Here is an 18,354-nt window from a genome sequence, read left to right as displayed (position 1 = left end):
AGGGGATCAACACTAGTTAATAGTTCGTAAATGATTTTTTGAAGAGAATCTGCACAGTGAAATTTCCAAATTTGCTAATTTGGTGGACACAATATCATATAGTGATTGTAATCCCCAAAAGTTGAGTATAAACTGATTTAAAACAATAAAATAAGCTGTTCTGTGAGGGAATTTTTATTTATTATTTGATGGAAACTACCATGTACAGTAGGGACTGTAGCAAATTTGGAGCACAGAGTTTTATAACATCCCTGAACCAGAAAGTGAAAAGAAAGTTCACAAAATCTCCTCTTTCCGGGAAGAATCAATTCTGAGCTGCTTCCTGTCTCACTTCTCGACATCACATTCTACACCTGCCCTGCAACAGAAAGATACTTACAAATCTCATCAGGCCACTCGTGTGCTTAGAATCATCTAACAGCTTCACACTGCCTGTAGGACAAACCCCAGTGCCCTCACACGCCTTACCAGGGGCTAGCCTCTTACGCGCCTCTCCAGCTTTGCTCTGGTCACAGTAACACTTCGGTTCCTCCAGAACACGGTTCCCTCACCTCCTGGCCATCCCACATAAATTTCACCATTCCCCGAGCAGTTCCTGGCTTCTGCCATTCCCTCTTTCTAGAGGCAGATTTTCTCCGAAGCTATGAAGCTTAACTTTCAGAGCCCTTTACTTGAATGGGGTCTATTAGAGACCCTGTACCTACAGTGTATTTCTCTATTAGCTTAATTTATTATCTATTATTTTATTAGGCTCCAAACAACCCGTATATGCTCCTGCCCCTTTGCCTGGCTAATCCTCTTCTTCCTTTAGATCGCAACATAAATGTTCTTTCCTCTTGGAAGCCATCTCCATTCTAGCCCTAAAATAGGTCAGAGGCTCCTGCCAAATGCCGACGTCCACTACCAGAGTTCACCATGCCTTATTTTCATTGATTGTTTAATTATCAGTCTTCCTCCCACGCTTCCCAAATGCTGTGACCATGTCTACTTTGAATATGGCTGTGACCTGATGCAGGGCCTACCACAAAGAGAACTGTCTGAGAACGAAACAGTACTCAGTGGCAAACAAAACACAGGAATGGAATGATTAAACCCACAAAGGGCCACGTAAGCTGAGAAGGATGGGGAAATGTGACTAGACACAGGATAAGCAGTAAAAAGCGCAATAAACATGGACTAAAGAGAGGTTTAGTAGGAACAATAATTAAAAACTGTAATCAGTCTGACAATTAAGAGGGTCAGCAAAATATAGGAACATAGAAGGCACAAAAGCAAATTTCTGAAAGATTTCTAACAAGAATAACACACTAGAGCTAAGAGTTGTTAAGTTACAAAGAATTAACACTGGCTATTTAGGAAAAATATTACTAGATCATCTCTACCAGTGTTTCCACTTTAATGTACATATTAACCACTTGGTAACTGTATTAAAATGGAGACTCTGATTCAGTAGGTTTGGGGAAGGGACAGGAGACCCTGAAATTCAACATTTCAAATAAAATTCCAGATTACGTTGCTGATTCTGGATCCACAGTTTGAAGAGCAAGGACTATCAAGTCTATACCTGGAACCGACAAAACATAGTAATATGGTTTAACGCCTTTGGGTCACCTGCCAGCTAAAAATGGTTTTTCTGTTTTTGAGTAGTCAGAAAAAAATGTAAACAATATTTTGTGACACATCAAAATTATATGAAACTCAAACTTCAGTGTCCATAAATAAAGTTTTACTGGAACATAACCAACACCCATACGTGTACATATTTCCTGTGCTGCTCTGTGCTACCGTGGCAGAGACCATACAGCCCAATGTATTAGTCTGCTTAGGCTGCTGTAGCAAAACACCATAGATTGGATGGCTTAAAAGAAAAGAAATTAATTTCTCACAGTCTAGAGACTGGGGAGTCCGAGATCAAGGTCTGGCAGGGTTCCATTTCTGGTGAGAGCTCTATTCCTGGCTTGTAGACAGTTCTCTTCTCACTGCCTCACGTGGTGAAGAGGGAGCTCTGGTGCCTTTTCCTCTTCTCATAAGGACATCGGTCCTATTGGATTAGGGCTCCACCCTTATGACCTCATGTAACATTTATCACTTCCTCAAAGGCTCTATCTTCAAAGACAGTCACATTACGGGGTTAGGGCTTCAACATATGAATTTGGTAAGAACATAAACATTCAGTTCCTAACACCCACAAAGCCTAAAATATTTACCATCTGGCCCATTACAGAAAAAAATTTGCTTACCCTAGTCTAGACCTTTGCTTCTCAAAGTGGGCAGACATGCAAAAATTTCAGGCCACAACCAGACCTACTGAATTTTAATCAGGTCCCTGGGTAAATTCATACACATATTAAAGCTCAAGAAGTAGTGGTTTCCAAATCTAATGATCATGGTAAATCACATGGGAAAATTTTTTTTAAAATAGATTCTCAGGCTCTATCCTGGTAGAAGAACTATTTTAAAAACAACTGCAACAGCTTACATTTGCTGAGAACTTAACAATGCAATTTACCAGGCATTGTACTAAACTTTATGTGCATTGTCATTAATCTTCCTAACATTCAAAAATAGCTGCTATTATTATTATTATTATTATTATTATTATTATTATTATTATTATTATTATTCCTATCTAAAAGATTAGGCAAACAACCAGGATTTAATTTGTTAATAAACTGTGGAGCTTATAAGTTAAACCTAGGCAGCAGACATGAAACTTAGTCAACTGATGTTATTCTTGTAAGTGTCAGTGCCATGTGCCTCCTATAAAAGACCTTTGTAAACGAAGTACCATAGGAATGACTGACACCAATTGGGGTCACAAGAGGATTCCCAGAAGAGTTAAGACTTAAAAGCCAGGCAAGATTTTTCCAAACATAAAGAAGAGATAAATCTCTAATTTTGTCCAGAGAGTATCAAAAATATTTTAGAATGGAAGATAATCTTTCATTCAAGAAAAATAATTTAAGGAAAGATAAACAGATGATTAACTGTAACTTTTGTAGAGTTTTTACAGCTTCATCAATCTGCATTTGTCTTTAAATAGAGGCAGTTGCAAACTGGCAAATGGAAATGTTTTCTTTTTTATTGTCTTAATGGAACACTATTTTTTTTAGTCATGGGAGTTTTTAGAAGTGGATGCTCCATTTCTTTTGAGGGGATTTTTTTTTTTTAAGTATATGGTTCTAATTGATTTGAGTATTGATCATATTTGTCATTTCTGGATAGAGAATGAAATATTTTAAAAATTTTGCTCCCTTGGTAAATTAAGAAAAAATAGTTCAGTACTCCTAAGTCTCTGCTGAAGACCCAGTAACAGATTAAACACAACATAAGAAACGGTGACTTAAAAGATGCTTGACAGCGAAAGAAGTGAGAGACAGTACTTTTTAAGCGTTCCCTTTGCTTTGTTATAATTTACTCACAGTCAGTTTTATGGCTCACATAGTAGGTGGTTTCCAAAATCATTCCTTTAAGAAGTCTACTGCCTTCGGTTAAATGAACCTATTTTGTAATTATTTGAAAAGAAAGAATGAAAGACTGTAATCAGATACTGTTCAGAGCAACTATTTCTACTAAAAGTGAAAATTAACTGTGGGAAAGCACAGGAAGAACAGAAGAGAAGCAAAAAAATGTGAGTTTATATCCCAAAGACCTTGTCTGTGATAAATGACAGCAATAATGTTAATGGAACTTTTAAACCGACCCTAAAAATGGTCTGTTAACAAATAAACGCAAAAAAGCTAATCTGGACAGAACGCTTAATGCCATTTATGTTGCCGGTACATTACTTTAGCATAGAAGAATCCCGGCATCTATTAAGGTATCTGAGCTGATAGTTGCTATCAAGGAACCAGATTATCTGAAACGAATTTATAGAATAAGAGTCAGTATGGAACAATACACCTGAAATTATTCACAATTAGGACGATTTTATCATAAAATATAGTGTATTTTCCACTCCATCTTAAGGGGGTACAGTCAGAAAGTTGCAAAACAACCACATTATAAGGGTTTTCACCTGTAGCAGGCTTCCAAAGACTCTGGATGTTGTCTAAGGCTTCCTTGTGTGAGGGGGAAGAGGGAACACAGTCTCTGAAAAGACTCTGGCTTCTTTAAAACGTGACTTCCATATTTTGTAAATTCAGTGATCCTCATTCTCTTCAAAACAAAATCGCTATTATAGTAAGGTTCACAATGAACCCTCTCTGATCAAAGTGGTCTTCTTTGTGCAACAAAATCTTGTTCTGCCTTGACTAAAGGAAAGATTACAACCTCCTCCAGCTATATCAATTTGGCTTATGAGTGGTAGTTTTCTGTTTTCTTTCATGAGATATGTAACCACACGACCAAATCCTATACTGCTATGATGAAAGATAACACCCAGAAATCTGACTTAGTTTTACCATGCTTCCATACAAACTGGCTAAGGGACTCTGAAATTAATCCTTAACCAGGGACTGTTTCTTTCAACTCCTACTCCCAGCAATAACTGGGAATTTTAACTTAAGATTTCTCAAAAAAAAGATTGAGTTTCGAAGATGTGCAAGTGATCCAAAAACGTTGCTAATGATTTTAAATATTCTGGATCTTTACAACTGGTGCTAAATAGCATGCCAACACATCACACTTACTGTGAAATCTAACAGCACAAATTCTTGGGCAAAATAGAAGCTGAAGATTATCTAATATCAGTGTCCTAAATGCTAAACCAGCAAAGACACTATCTAAATAATCCCCCACTTTCTCATCCTACAAAGATGAAACAATTGAGATCAGTTTCCGACAATCAGCTTATGGAAACGGTTCCTTTACCATTAGAAACCCTAACTCCAGAATTTGAAGTCAATTTCTGAAATAAACAGGCAAAAAAAGAGGAACAAATTATTTCCATCAGTCTGTTATCAGGGAACACAAGTGTGCAGCTATTAATTTTGCTTCAGTTTATTGTGTGATGACTATAACAAACATTTAAAATTGTACTTAAAACTGAGCTAAACACTGAAAGTACCAAGTAGAAAAAAAAAACTAAGTGAAAATAATCACTACAAAGATGTAAAATCCTGAAGAAAACCGCAAACCACAATTTAGAACAAATCACATAAACATTAAATCAGAAGCCTAATGCTAAAAAAAAAAAAAAAAAAAAAAAAGCCTAATGCTTTATATCCAACTCCCCCAAAGTAAACCACTTCCAATAAAATCAAACTGTATATTTTAAAATCATTAAACGAGAACAAACTAGCAACATCAAAATACTTCCATGGCTCTGCCAGTATTTATAATATACTAATAAAGACAAAAGAACCTTCTCAGCTGCTTTAAAAAAAACAAAACATTCTACATCTCAGGGAATGGAACTTTGGAGGTTTAGAGTAAAATGTTCTAAAATAACTTTCATTATTACATACAATTAAATTTAGTTAATCAGAAATTTGGGAGAAAACTGGACAAGTGAGTCAATTTAATCTTTTGGTTTAATCCTTATTTTAAGCAGAGGTCACATCTGTTACATCTTTTCATCTAGTCCTATAATGCCTCACTTTAAAAAATTTTAATGTTAATTAAATGAAACATATGAACTCATTCACCTATTTCTTTCTTTCAGAAACAAAGAACTGTATTTATTACTAAGGAGAATGTGTCCCAATAACATACTTTTTAAATGAAAACTTAATTACCAGAAGTGGAAACAAAAGGATGCATATTAGGGCATCAAAAAGGGGATTCGTATGAAAATGAAATTTTGAGGTATCACTTTGCTACTCAAATTGACATTGAATCAGCAAACAGAAGCAGTTAAATTTCATTTCCAAGCCCACTTAGTAAATCTAGTTCCAGTTAGAATATCTTTAATGTACAAAAGCGCAGTAAAAGCAAGTATTCACCATGTAAGACACAGATAGGGTTCCCTTAACCTACTGCCCTCTAGACACATCACTCTCTGTTAAACAGGCAGCTTTCGCCAGATGCTCTTGCTAAAATGGTCACAGATGGTCAGCTGTCCAGTTAACAGAACACATTGCCCTCCCAGTAGCCAAGAGTAAGAAGGAAAGGACTGAGAACAGTTAATGCTTGTCTGCTTAGTGGGTTAAACCCATTCGCTTGTTCTAAGGGTGGCTAGGCCCCAAGCGTGGCTTTCCAGAGAAGGAAGACTAGACCCTAGGGCTCTCAAGATTAAAAGGCATCTTAAAGGTGATCTAGTCAACAGTTGTACAACGCTTGAATCCACACAACCACATCCCTGCCGGTCAGCCAATCCCGCCATGGGGTGTGGAGCTGGGCGTCTAACAAGAAAGCCCCACAGCTGTGAGAGTCCTCTGTCACCCTGCACTGCAATTACTACAACCACTCAGTTTAATTCCAGTCAGGAAACACGGGGCTATTTTAATAGATGGGGCATATTGACTATAACAAAATCATTCCCTACTTTCATGCATTATAAAATGATTTTAAACTGAATTACCCCAAATAGTATATGCAAAGGATTTTACAACATAAAAACACAGGCAGTAAATACGTGTGATCTATTTTTAAAACAGAGGAGGAAATAAATGTTTATAGTATTGAAAGCTACTATTCAGAGATATTAAAAATTTCAACAAAGATCAATGGGACTTCTTCATATACATGCAGTCTGTGGAAATTTTTTAAATTTTAAAGAATTGCTCTTAATTGACAAAGTTATAATAAAATGTTTCTCTAAACTTTTCACAAGCAGAGCATTATTATGACTTTTTTCTAATAAATTATTCATCTGTTCATTATTCATCTACCTGTAAGTTGGGGAAGAGTGCTCTAGGAATCCACTGTTTTGTATCTTCAATGTATTTATACTTCCTTATCAGTGAAGAAATTGGAAGTACTGAACTTGATGTATGACTTTTCATCAACAATTGTCCCAAATCCTATTTCTTACTTGATACCGACTAATTTTTCTTGATTAAATGACATGCGTCTGGAAAGGGAGGGCACACCGACAAGGCATGGCTGGAAATAAATGTTGCTGAATGGTCACAGTCAGTTAGGCTAATGTCATCTGAGTATCAGTGGCTTAAGGAAGGTCACCCTGGAACATATGTAACTTCTCCTCGTCCTTTATAAAGCTGCGTTACAGGGATCAATGGTGAAACTTCTTTAACCTCATGCAGATTAAATAAAATCCGACAAAACAAGATTACCAACAAAATGCCATCTGGAAGACTATGGCAAAGAACTGAAGGATAGGGTTCTGTGTTCCTGGGTCTGAAAGAAGACTCCCACCACTGCTTCTCAGGGTGCTGCACAGGGTCTTGAGTCTAACGTTGCTCTCACAGCCTGTGCTGCGCGGCCAGGGAAATAGATGAAGCAGCCCCTGATGGGACCACTGTGCCTCTTCCCTTCCCGCACTCCACAGGGCAGTCCGTGACAGGGAAACCCAGAGTGTTGTAAATTTCCAGTGTGTGCAGAAGGTGCTATTAACAATTCAGTAGGAATTTAGTTGGTGATCATAAAATTGCTGCTTTGTACTCACGGGCAAAAATCTATTCATAAGCAACAAATAGCTCAATGTGCATTCCGCACCTTGAGCATCCGTCTGTTTATACTCATGCATTTACTGTAGTTTTAAGTGTCTTTACTTTCTACTAAACATGTTCACATCGTGAAATTCTTTCACTCTGCAAAGACAGGATGGATAGGGAATGAAACAGTGCCTTTCAGAACTCTGATGAACCCAAACACAAAATTAAGTGCTTTTTCTTTAGTGTTTCTGGGTTAGAGCAATATAAAGTAAATATTAACAGTTACATGTCTCATATAGAAGAGCATTATTTTGTACACAACTTACATGTATTTTACACATGCAAAATAACACACCTACATAGCACTCTCAATTTCTAAGTTAAACTTAAATTACTGTGTATTACCTGATCATTTGTGGTATTTCTAATTTTACACTCCTATTCTACAGCCACCATACAGCCAAAAGAATTGATCAGCATGTCACTCTACCAAAAGTGAACTTGAGAAAGAAAAGGAGATGTGCAAAGGTGGGGGGCAGACAGAAGGACATCCTGGTTATCTGACCTTCTGTTGATTTACTCACAATGGAGAGTCAAGGACCACACACTGACTCGAGCAGTAGGATACACGCAGTGGGGTAGAAAAGTCAGTTCTTTTCTTTTAACCATGAAGTCAGTTCTTCTACCTTATATCCAATAACTTTTTCCCCAACTGGTCAGAAAGGAAGGGAAAAAGGAGAAGCGCAGGACAGGTTCACTCACCTAAACCACTGAGAGTATAGAGAAGGTCGCTGGTATCTAAGAAAATGGGTCCGTTCTCCTGCTGCCCTTCCTCTTTGTAGAACAGCTTGTAGCCCCGAATGGTTGCTGTGTCCTCAGCATCCTGCTGCCACTTCACAGAAATGGTGGTACAGTTGAGAGGCTCCAAATGCAACTCTGGAGACTTTGGGGCTAGAAAAATTCACCAGGAAAGTATGCGTAAGAGACCCATAATTTGCACGAAAACACAGGACCATCGAGTTCTCTCAGTCTTAAACCAACAGCTGCAAAAAAGTTCAATTCCAACAGTTATACTTAACCTTAATTTTTGAAATTCCACAATGAGACGAAACTTTGAGACAGAATTAAAAATATAAAATACTAACTAAAAAACTAAGGTATATAAATAAGAACAAAATTATATTTGTATATTTTAAGTTTTTTCAAAGAAGCAATAAGTATTTCCCTAATTTTGACCATCCACTATTCCTCAATGATAGAATAGGTATTATGATTAATCAATTAACAACAAGAAGCCCAGGTGTGTTACAGTCTACATTAGAAAAAGAGGAAGGTCTACAACTTCCTAGTATTATAGTCTTTCTAATAAATCGGTTTTTTTAAAAATAAATGGCAATGATATTAATTAGGTCTCTATTAATAAATAATTTTTGGTAATTCAATTAGATTTGGACCCATCTGTCTATGAAAGATCTGCTAAGCAAACATAGAGTAACCAAAAGTTTTACACGCTAATGAGTTCTACGCAAAAAGCAACTACTTAGTAAAAAGTTTAAATTTTTTTTCAATTAAGCTCATGATCTGTGGAATATTTTAATTCCTAAGACAAAATTTTAAAATATAAACATAACTTAGGTAAGAAAAAAAGGAAAAACAATGCGCTACTCTTCCTTAAAAGTCAAATTTACCTTTCACACTGGTAGCTTTGGGGGTCCTATGTGAGGTCCACACTGAAGACTCTCCCAGCCCCACCCTGGTGGCAGCAGTGATCCGCACCAGGTAGACACTGTCAGGTTTCAGGCCCTCCAAAAGGTACTCGTGTGTGGTCCCCGGGAGCTCCAGAACTTGGATGGCATTCTCGGTACTCAGGCGGAAGGACAGGCGGTAGAGCACCACTTGGCCCCGCCGATACTTGGCTGGGATTGGCAGCCAGGAGATGAGAATATCCGTGGGACTTCGACTGGTCAAACTAATTTCAGGAGGTCTCAAGGGAACTAGTCACACAAGAAGACAAGTTACTTATAAATATCAATGTCAATTAGCACACCAGTAGGTACTGAATTATCTTAACAGCAACATGCCACATAATAAAGGAGAAATACTTTCAGCCCTAGCTGAGGTTTTCAGTTAAGCAGAATACAAACCACAGAAAAGGAAAAATAATGAGGCAGGGTCCAGTATAGAGAAGCAAAGAAAGCAAGGTGTTCGTCCTTGCTACTGTGACTGCTCTGATGTCATCTGGGGTGAATATGAGCTTACTTAATATCGACACAAAATACGAGAATGGTTCTCAAATAACCCCACCAAAACACCTTAAAACAACAAAGAGAGAATTATACAAGAGTAGAGGAGCTTAGGACACCAAGGTTATAATCTGACAAATAACATTTTGAAGTGTAAGAGTTGTATCTTAAAAACTGGTGCGACTCTTGCAGGGTGATGGACATGTTAGCTATCATGATTCTGGTGGTGATGTCATTGGTTTCACCTCATATACATCTATGAAAAATTCTTCAAATTGTACATCTGAAAGATGTGTAGTTTATTGTGCAGGAGTCATACCACAATAAAGGTGTTAAAAACAAAAATTTAGCACTGGTTTCCAAATTATAAAAAATTGGTGCAAATTTTGTATCCCCAATTATAATATATTGTGCTCAATATAAAAACAGTGATTTTCCTCTGAATAATCTGAATGCAACTGGCACTCCAGGAAAACGAGTCAAGAATACTGGCAGGCAGTCTAATGTTAAGGGTTAAGATGAGTTCAGGAGCTAGCCTGTGTGTGTGTGAATCCTTGTTATATCAATTACTAGTCTGTGCGACCTTGGCCAGAGGAACTTCTCTGTGTCTAGGTGTCTTCATGTACAAAATGGGGATGATGATAATAGCTTCTTCTCCAGTCTTTCCCATCTCAAGTAATGGGAATTATTTGTCCAACTGCTCAAGACAAAAACCTGCGTGTTACCCTGGACTCCTCCATACACTCAATCCTGGGGCTCTGGCTCACACTGCCACCGTCTTGGCTCCTGTCACCGTCACCCTCAGTCTGCAGTGTCGCACAAGCCTCCTCACAGATTTCCCTGCCTCTGCCCTCATCTCCGCATCAAATCTCAATCCCTGCAGTTAAATTGTGAGTCACATCTTGTCACTTTCCTGCTCAAAACAGCTCCCAACTCACTCCAAGGAAAAGTGAGTCCTCACTGTGGCTCCATCCAAAGCCCTAACCTGCACGCACAGTAGGCTCCTCATTCATCTCTGCCTACTGCTTTCTGCTTGTTCCCTCCACTCCAGCCACGCTTGTGCTTCAGGCCCTCGGCAATTCCCACGTCCTCTGCCTGGGACGCACATCCCCCAGCCCTCTGCCTAGCCAGCCCCTTCATTTTCGTTTCCTTCACATCTTCAAATGTCACCTACAACCTGAGGTGTGTCTGTCTAAAGTCTTTCTCCCTTTCCCTGCTTTTTCCCCCTTCTCCCCCACACTAATTACCATCTCACATAGTATTTAACTGACTATCATATTTGTTGTTCCTCTGCTTTTTTTCTCACTGTAGAAAGTAACAAGGTCAGGAACAACTTTTTGTCTCTTTTGTTCACTACTAATTATTGAATAACACATAGCAGGTACTAAAATAATTGCCGAATTAATGAAATAGTATGTGGAAGAGGGAAGATGGGTTAATCAAGCACTTATGAGTCCTTTATGTGTATCAACTCATGAATTCTCAAAAAAACCCAATGAAGAAAGTACCATTATCATTTCTACTTTGTGGCTGAGGAAAATTGAGGTACAAGGAGGTCAAGTCACCTGCCCAAGGCCGCAGAGCTTGGAGGTGAAGAAGCAGACCTGGAGCCTGCATTCTCACCCCCTGTCCTCTACTACCTCTTACGGAATAGATAGTTCTTCTATCATAGGGTGATGTAGGGACTAAATGAGCTAGTTCAGGGAAGGTTTTTAGAGCTGGCAGTGGTAAACACTCCACAAGCGTCAGCTGTATCTGCTGTGCACACTAGGAGACCCACATATCTCAGCTTGAGAAGTACAGGCTTAGGAAATGCAGGAAGACTGGTGCAGAGAACTGAAAAGCAGTATCGGAAGTATGTATGTATGAACTAAAACTTCATTCAATAAAAAAGTTGCAGAATAAGGGAAGGTTTAAAGGACACAAACTTTGAGATCATAACTTAACTGGCACTGGCAAGCTTTAACAAGTAGCTTTCTATGCTTAGACACATTTTCTTCAAGAATAAAGAGGGGAATACACCCCATACACTAAATAAACCCAAAACAACAACAATAAACACCAACCTGTGTTTCACCTTAGATATGCATGTCAGAGGTTGTTAAATATAGTAAGATAACCAGAAAGGTCATGGTTCCCTCTAAAATAGGACAGACTCTTCAATGTAAACTGAATGTGGAATTCAGTATCCAGACCAGTGGTCATTCTTTCATTTGGTAAAACCCTGACTTTATAAACATTTATGCAAGTGGTATTAGAGAGACACAAGAGATCTGGGACCAAATGAACCAAAGAAAGAGATTTGGGAGTCATTTATATTAAAAAGTTTTGAAAGCTAAGGGTGGACCATTTCTTGAGGATGAGAAAGTGTTTGTAAACGGAGAATACTGTAATTAAGTATACGTTAAATCATTCCCTTTCCACACTGCGGAGTACAAACATGGGCCACAGAGAGCCCCTGAGCACAAAGTGAATGAAGAGTCAGAGGAGGAGACTCAGCTCTCCAGGACGACTTTAATGGATGGAATTTCCCACCATTATAAGAGTATATGGAGCCCTGTCTGCAAAAGAACTGCAACTCAATTCCCAACCTCTGGTCAGTTAACTCACTGAACAAGTAATACTTTCCTCCTTAAGCAGAGTAAGCATAATGTATTTAAAAATAAACTACCCACTTTTGGATTTTACGATTTTTTTTAACTGACAGGTACTAAATTTTATAAACTCCTAATTTCAGAAGTCCAAAGCCTCCGACATCCAATTATAATATACACTCAATATGTAACTCATTATATTTATTCATGCCTAGAGAATCTCACATTTTGTTCTGCTCAGTTAAAAAAAAAAAAAACCCTGCAATATATTCACAGTTCAAACTAGGAACCCTGAGGAAAATCAGTGACAATACAAGAATTTTGTTATTAAAATCTGTATTATGAATTACAAACCAAAGTGTTCTTTATCCTTATCATGCTATGGCCAAAAACTGAAAGATTTGAAATGGCAAATTAGCCTCTGGTTACCACATCTGTTATTTTTTTAACCAAAACCAGGGTACTTTCTCTAATTTAAAACATTTATTCTTTGAAACTGATAAAATATATTAATGTTCATACTTAAATGACCTAGACTCATGCTTTCTTACCATCCTCTAAAGTGTTCTGTGTCACATGGTCAGACATCTGGCTGGCTCCCATTGGCATATATGCCACTATGTAGAAAGTATAATTGCTGGCAGGTTCTAAGTCATCAATAATATAATGAGTTGTGTCATTTCCGATGACTACTTGGTACTCTTCATTATTTAAACCTAGATTAAAGAATCAGTGTTTTTAAATTATGAACATTCAAAAGAAAATTAACAAGACCATCACCATTTTCTCTCACTATAAAACACTGGTCCTTTGCTATCTTTAGTAACCCTTTAAAAAATGTGAATAAGAAGGTCTTTATTTTTCAAAAGTAACCACGTCTTGTTACAAACTACTAGTTTGAGTTTTTCCTGAATACATCAAACTGAAAACAATTATTCTTCTCTAAATTTCATTTAACATCTAGTCTAAACCCATAGCAGTGACAATGTACAGCACTGACACAACAGAGTTTAACACTACAGAATACTGTAGTTCATAACCGTGTAAATTTTACTTGCTGAAACTCATGGTTTCTTTTTTCTTTTAAACACAAATGGAGAGACAGTAGGGAATGTAATGGCTCTACTCTTTATAAAACCAAACCAAACCAAAAGTTGTCCTGCAAAAGATCTCATTTTGCCCTTAGAGATTCTATTAAATTTGACTGACACAAGTTGTTCTTTTATTTATATTGAAAGCAAAAGAACTAGGAGGCATAGAATGTGCTTCAAAATGTTTTGTTCCACAACGAGTTTTCTATTCCCCCCCAAAGAGGAAAAAAAACATTCTCAGCAATTCTTAATAAAATATGCATGGCAAGGTATAGAAGGGGATTTGTCTTTGTGGGGTTTAATTCCTACCGAGTAAACCTGTGAAGTGGAACAAGAGCCCTGGCAGCTAACTGTGCTTTGTGAACAATTCACGGTAAATGCACGTCAACTTAATCAGAACTCTCTAAGGAAGGAGCCCCTTCTCTCCACACTGGATTTATAAACAAAACAGAAGGCAAATTCCACTATTAAGTTTTCCCACATTTCTGAATTAACTTGATAGCATTTTAATTAGACAAGATTACAGGCATTTCACAACAGACTGGCTAATGGCTCGTTAATTAGGAACTGCACAGTACGATTTCTGACCTACTAAACAAGGTCCTTGAGTTCGAATTAAAAAGCCTTGTTCCGTCTTTGAATAGACCACTGGGCTGCATGTGGAGGCTCTAATGAAACAACCATAATAGCAAACAAGAGTGGTCTCCACCAAAACCAGCATTCCTTTTACCTTCCTAAATCACTCAAAAGGGAATTAACATACTCTAACATGCTCAGTTATCAGACTTTCATTCTTCTTGCTACCATGACCCCTGATTTAAATTCAAAATATTCGTTTTCAAAATACTGCTCCAAAGTACAAAAAACAAACAACAACAAACCACCTGTTTCTACAGACAGTTTTATTACATCACCATTCTTTGGGTGTTTGAGTTTGCTTTTAATATCTGCTGTATAAAAGGTAGAATGTTTGTGTATACAACTAACATCTGTAAACCTCTGCTAAGGTTTCTGTGAGAAATCAATAGCAAAATCTCTAAGACTTATAACTAGTTTTTCCTTTTCCTCTAAACTCTTTTTTCCCAAAAGAAAATATGAGGATAAAAAAGATTCCAGAAATGGAACTGAATAAAAATTTTAATACAGATTTGATTTTGACTTTTATATTATAAATGAGATACCAATTAAGAATGTCCTGGTCGTGTAATAAATGAGGTATCAATTAAGAATGTCCTGCTCAATTTTTAGAGTTCTACAACATTTCAGAAAATATTCAAAATATGTAAAATCATACTGTGGAGAATCTGAAAGTGTTTACCCCCCCCCCCCAATAGCATGCTATCGCGATTTTGGCTCACATTATTATTTTATCAAGCAGTTACACCATGGTTTCTTTGTAACTGCATACTTTAACTGGCATATTAAGCCTTAAGTAAGGAATTTATACCTTGGCTGAAATGAAATTCCTAAGTACACCACTCTGTAACGTTCAGCAGGCAGAGATGGTACTTATTTCTAAACAGAAAAATCTTAAACTATACTTATGTACACAAAGTTAACAATACAAAATTAGCAAAAAATTGATACGGAAGTGATATGTTAATTCTTTTATTAAAAGAGGTAACTGCCATAGAACTTCAAAAATATTTTGTGGATTATGTAAGACATCCTTCATCCTGAAAACTACCCTTGGCAGTAAGCAGCACTTGCAAACAAACACTCCACAAATTGCTTACCTTCTGCTTTCATGTAGTGCACGGAATAAGCAATGACTTTGTCTGAATTATACAGTGGCCTCTCCCAAGCTAAAAGGATGGCTGAACTTGACATGGTTTCAGCATGCACATTATAGGGAGCGCTGGGTCTGTCTTCTGACATTACTACAGTCAGCCTGGCTCTAGATAAAACAGATCCCTGGCTGTTCTCAGCCATGCACTGATAAATAGCGTCATCTTCAGGAATAATCTGGTTAATTACCAATTTACTGAGGAAAGAAAAAAAAATTTCAGTGAAAATTCTAAGTATGACATAAAAATAAATCTGAACTATTGCTAAGTGCACTCCCAATTTTGAACTACAAAAGCTACTAAGAACAAAAAACTGTGTAATCAGCCCTACTAAAAAGCTATATGAATTGAAATTATTCTTATTTTCTGAGTCTATATAAGTAAATACTTGTGATATCCAAATTCTGTTCACTTTAGATGACAGCTTAATCTCTTTTTTTAAAATTCAGCTTTTATTAAGAAGGAATTTTAATCTGTAATAGCAACTAATTTCTATAATATTGCAATGTTACATAAGATTCAGGTGTTTAAAGTTTTGTTCAACATATGAGAATGGTAGAAGAAGATTCATACTTATACTAATAAAAACAAGTTCTTAAAATCATTAAGTTTGAACTGTCGAGGAATTCTCGGAGACTTAATTATTTCCTTCTAAGTTCCTCATTTTATAGAAGACAGAACTGAGACTCCAAAGGGTTAATATGCTTACTAATAATTTAGCTGGTGGCTTATCAGGACTAGAACCCAGGTCTGGGGGGACTGTCCTAACAGTCATTTCATTATAATCTACCACTTTCACAATCCATATATAAATACAAAAGGACTTTTGGCATGCTGCTGTTAATAGTCTCAAGTTAATTTCTTATTTATTTTACTTCAGTTTAAAAATACTCAGATAAGTTAGATATTTGATATTATAATTATAATCGTTTCACGTAAGAACTACTAAAGCCACTATATCTTATCTACAACAGTAGCAAAATGACTTAGCCCACCTGTTGTACATCTTAATTCTACCATTTGAATGTATCCTCCTTCCGTTTTTCAACCATGACATTTTGGGTGAAGGGATTCCTTCTGCCTGACATACAAATCGAGCAGTGCCAGCTCGAGGCCTCGTTAAACTTTCTGGCCATTCAACAAATGAAGGAGGAGCTATTTTTAAAGAAAAAAGAAAAAAGAAAGTATTTTTGTGGTCCAAACAGGAACGATATAGAGTCGAGGAAGAATATAGCAAATGACACAAGTCCCATCCCTGAAAACATGTGATGTTCTGAGCCTCCTGTCCACACCCCCACATAGATCTCTCCAGACGCCTTTTCTCTGCATTGCTCAGTTAGATGCCCACTCCCTCCAGGCTTTCTCGATTGAGGCCATCTACACAGACACACTAAAAACGTGTGTGCCATAATCCTACTTAACTAGGCCCAATATGCAGCCACTTGTGAATACATACAGATGATCGATCAAAATTTTAGATTTGTCCATGGGTATATGAATTTGTGGGTGGGTAAGAAGAAGATAAAAGGGAAACTTAAATAAAAAGGAACATCGTGTTATAAAAGCAAACAGAATGGTGACTTCAGAATGACTCTAGCTACAGTTTAACATAGGTATTTAATTTCCTCCTAAAACTCATCACTGGATTACAATATTTTGTATCAACCTTCATATCAGTGCTACTAAATTCAAGAAAAGTGGGAGTTAGCTATGAGATAAAACAGCGAATGTGGAAGTATAAGATTTTCCTGATTGCAGAAAGAAAGAAAACATACCTAACACAGTTAAAGTTGCCATGGCAACTGTAAAGTTGCGTGTGCCTGGGGTGGTGGCCCGACAAATGTACACTCCAGCATGTTGTAGCCTGACATCAGATATCATGAGGTTACCATTACCAAGCACCCGAGTGTTAAAGACATCAATGGACTTGTGGTCTATTTCAAAGAGAAGGCTTCAGTTAAATCAGTGCAACATACAATCTAAATTTTTTTCCTTTTTCAGTTTCATTATGTAGAATTGTTACAGTTTGCACATACACACCATATTGCATGTAAATACATACATACAGTACACTGCACATTTTCTTTAGTTTTCATATATGTACTAATTATTGTTTCTAAGAACAGATTAGATCTCATATGATCTAAAATTTTGTCAAAAGATCACTATCCAAACAATCACTATCATAAAAAGCATAAAATTCTCTACGCTAAAATCTTTCCTCTACACACTGAAATACCGAAAAGTTTGTATGTAAAATAAACATGTTATCAGTTTCACTGGTGTGAACAAAGTTGAAGGAAAATACTTCTAAGACTTACCAAGACGGCTCCAAGAAATGATCGGTTTGGGATTTCCCGTGGCCACACATTCTAAAACAACAGTCTGATGAAGAGATGCCGTTATGTTCTGTGGACCTGCTATAATGGCTGGTGTGTGGAAGGGCTTAGGCTCCTTCCCTTTGAGAGGGAAAAGGTAGAATATAAAAATAAATTATAAGATACAAATAAAACAAGTTAAAATACTTATGCTGAAGTTACTCACTTTTTAAAAACAACCTTATTGAGAGGTAACTCACCCATCTGAAGTGTACAATTCAGTGGATTTTAGTATTTTCAGAGTTGTAGAACTATTACCATAATTAATTTTAAAACATTTTCATTGCCCCAACAAGAAACTCCATTCCATCAGCAATCACTCCACAATCTTCTCTCCCCACAGCCTGACCACCACTCATCTACTTTCTGTCTCTGGATTTGCCTATTCCAAACATTTCAATAAAAAGAAACCAAGTATTATATGGTCTTTCGTGACTGGATTCTTTTCACTCAGCATAATGTTTCAAGGTTCATTTAAGTTGTAGCATGTACCAGTACTTCATTTTTTATTGAATAATAATAATAGAACAATATTTAATTAAATGAATAAGACACATTTATCCATTTATTGGTTGATGGACACTTAGGCCATTTCCACATCATCCACTTTTAATTGAAGTTCAGACAATGACTTAATGCTTTCACTAATCTTGTTAGGAATTTATGTGATACTGGGGAGAAGGGAAGAAGTCTTGACAATGTTTTTGTCTTTATCCTTCACACCAAGAAGCTAATAGATACCACCTAAAATTAAAACACGGC

The 18,354-nt window shown here is 37.0% G+C and overlaps 1 protein-coding gene across 1 annotated transcript in view; it reads right to left on the bottom strand.

Annotated features, from left to right (window-relative positions):
* Window positions 1-18,354, bottom strand: part of PRTG (protogenin) — a 111,758-nt gene that overhangs the window by 37,214 nt on the left and 56,190 nt on the right. The window contains exons 5-11 of the mRNA XM_031453001.2: window positions 17,536-17,673; window positions 16,990-17,148; window positions 16,210-16,369; window positions 15,164-15,411; window positions 12,888-13,052; window positions 9,188-9,493; window positions 8,262-8,450 (exon numbers count right to left, since the gene is read on the bottom strand). Of these exons, the coding sequence (XP_031308861.1) occupies window positions 8,262-8,450; window positions 9,188-9,493; window positions 12,888-13,052; window positions 15,164-15,411; window positions 16,210-16,369; window positions 16,990-17,148; window positions 17,536-17,673 (1,365 nt within the window). The remainder of the gene's footprint in view (window positions 1-8,261; window positions 8,451-9,187; window positions 9,494-12,887; window positions 13,053-15,163; window positions 15,412-16,209; window positions 16,370-16,989; window positions 17,149-17,535; window positions 17,674-18,354) is intronic.

Source organism: Camelus dromedarius, chromosome 5 (assembly GCF_036321535.1).
Source record: "Camelus dromedarius isolate mCamDro1 chromosome 5, mCamDro1.pat, whole genome shotgun sequence".
NCBI classification, from domain to species: domain Eukaryota; kingdom Metazoa; phylum Chordata; class Mammalia; order Artiodactyla; family Camelidae; genus Camelus; species Camelus dromedarius.
This window is presented reverse-complemented; position numbering and strand designations above follow the sequence as displayed.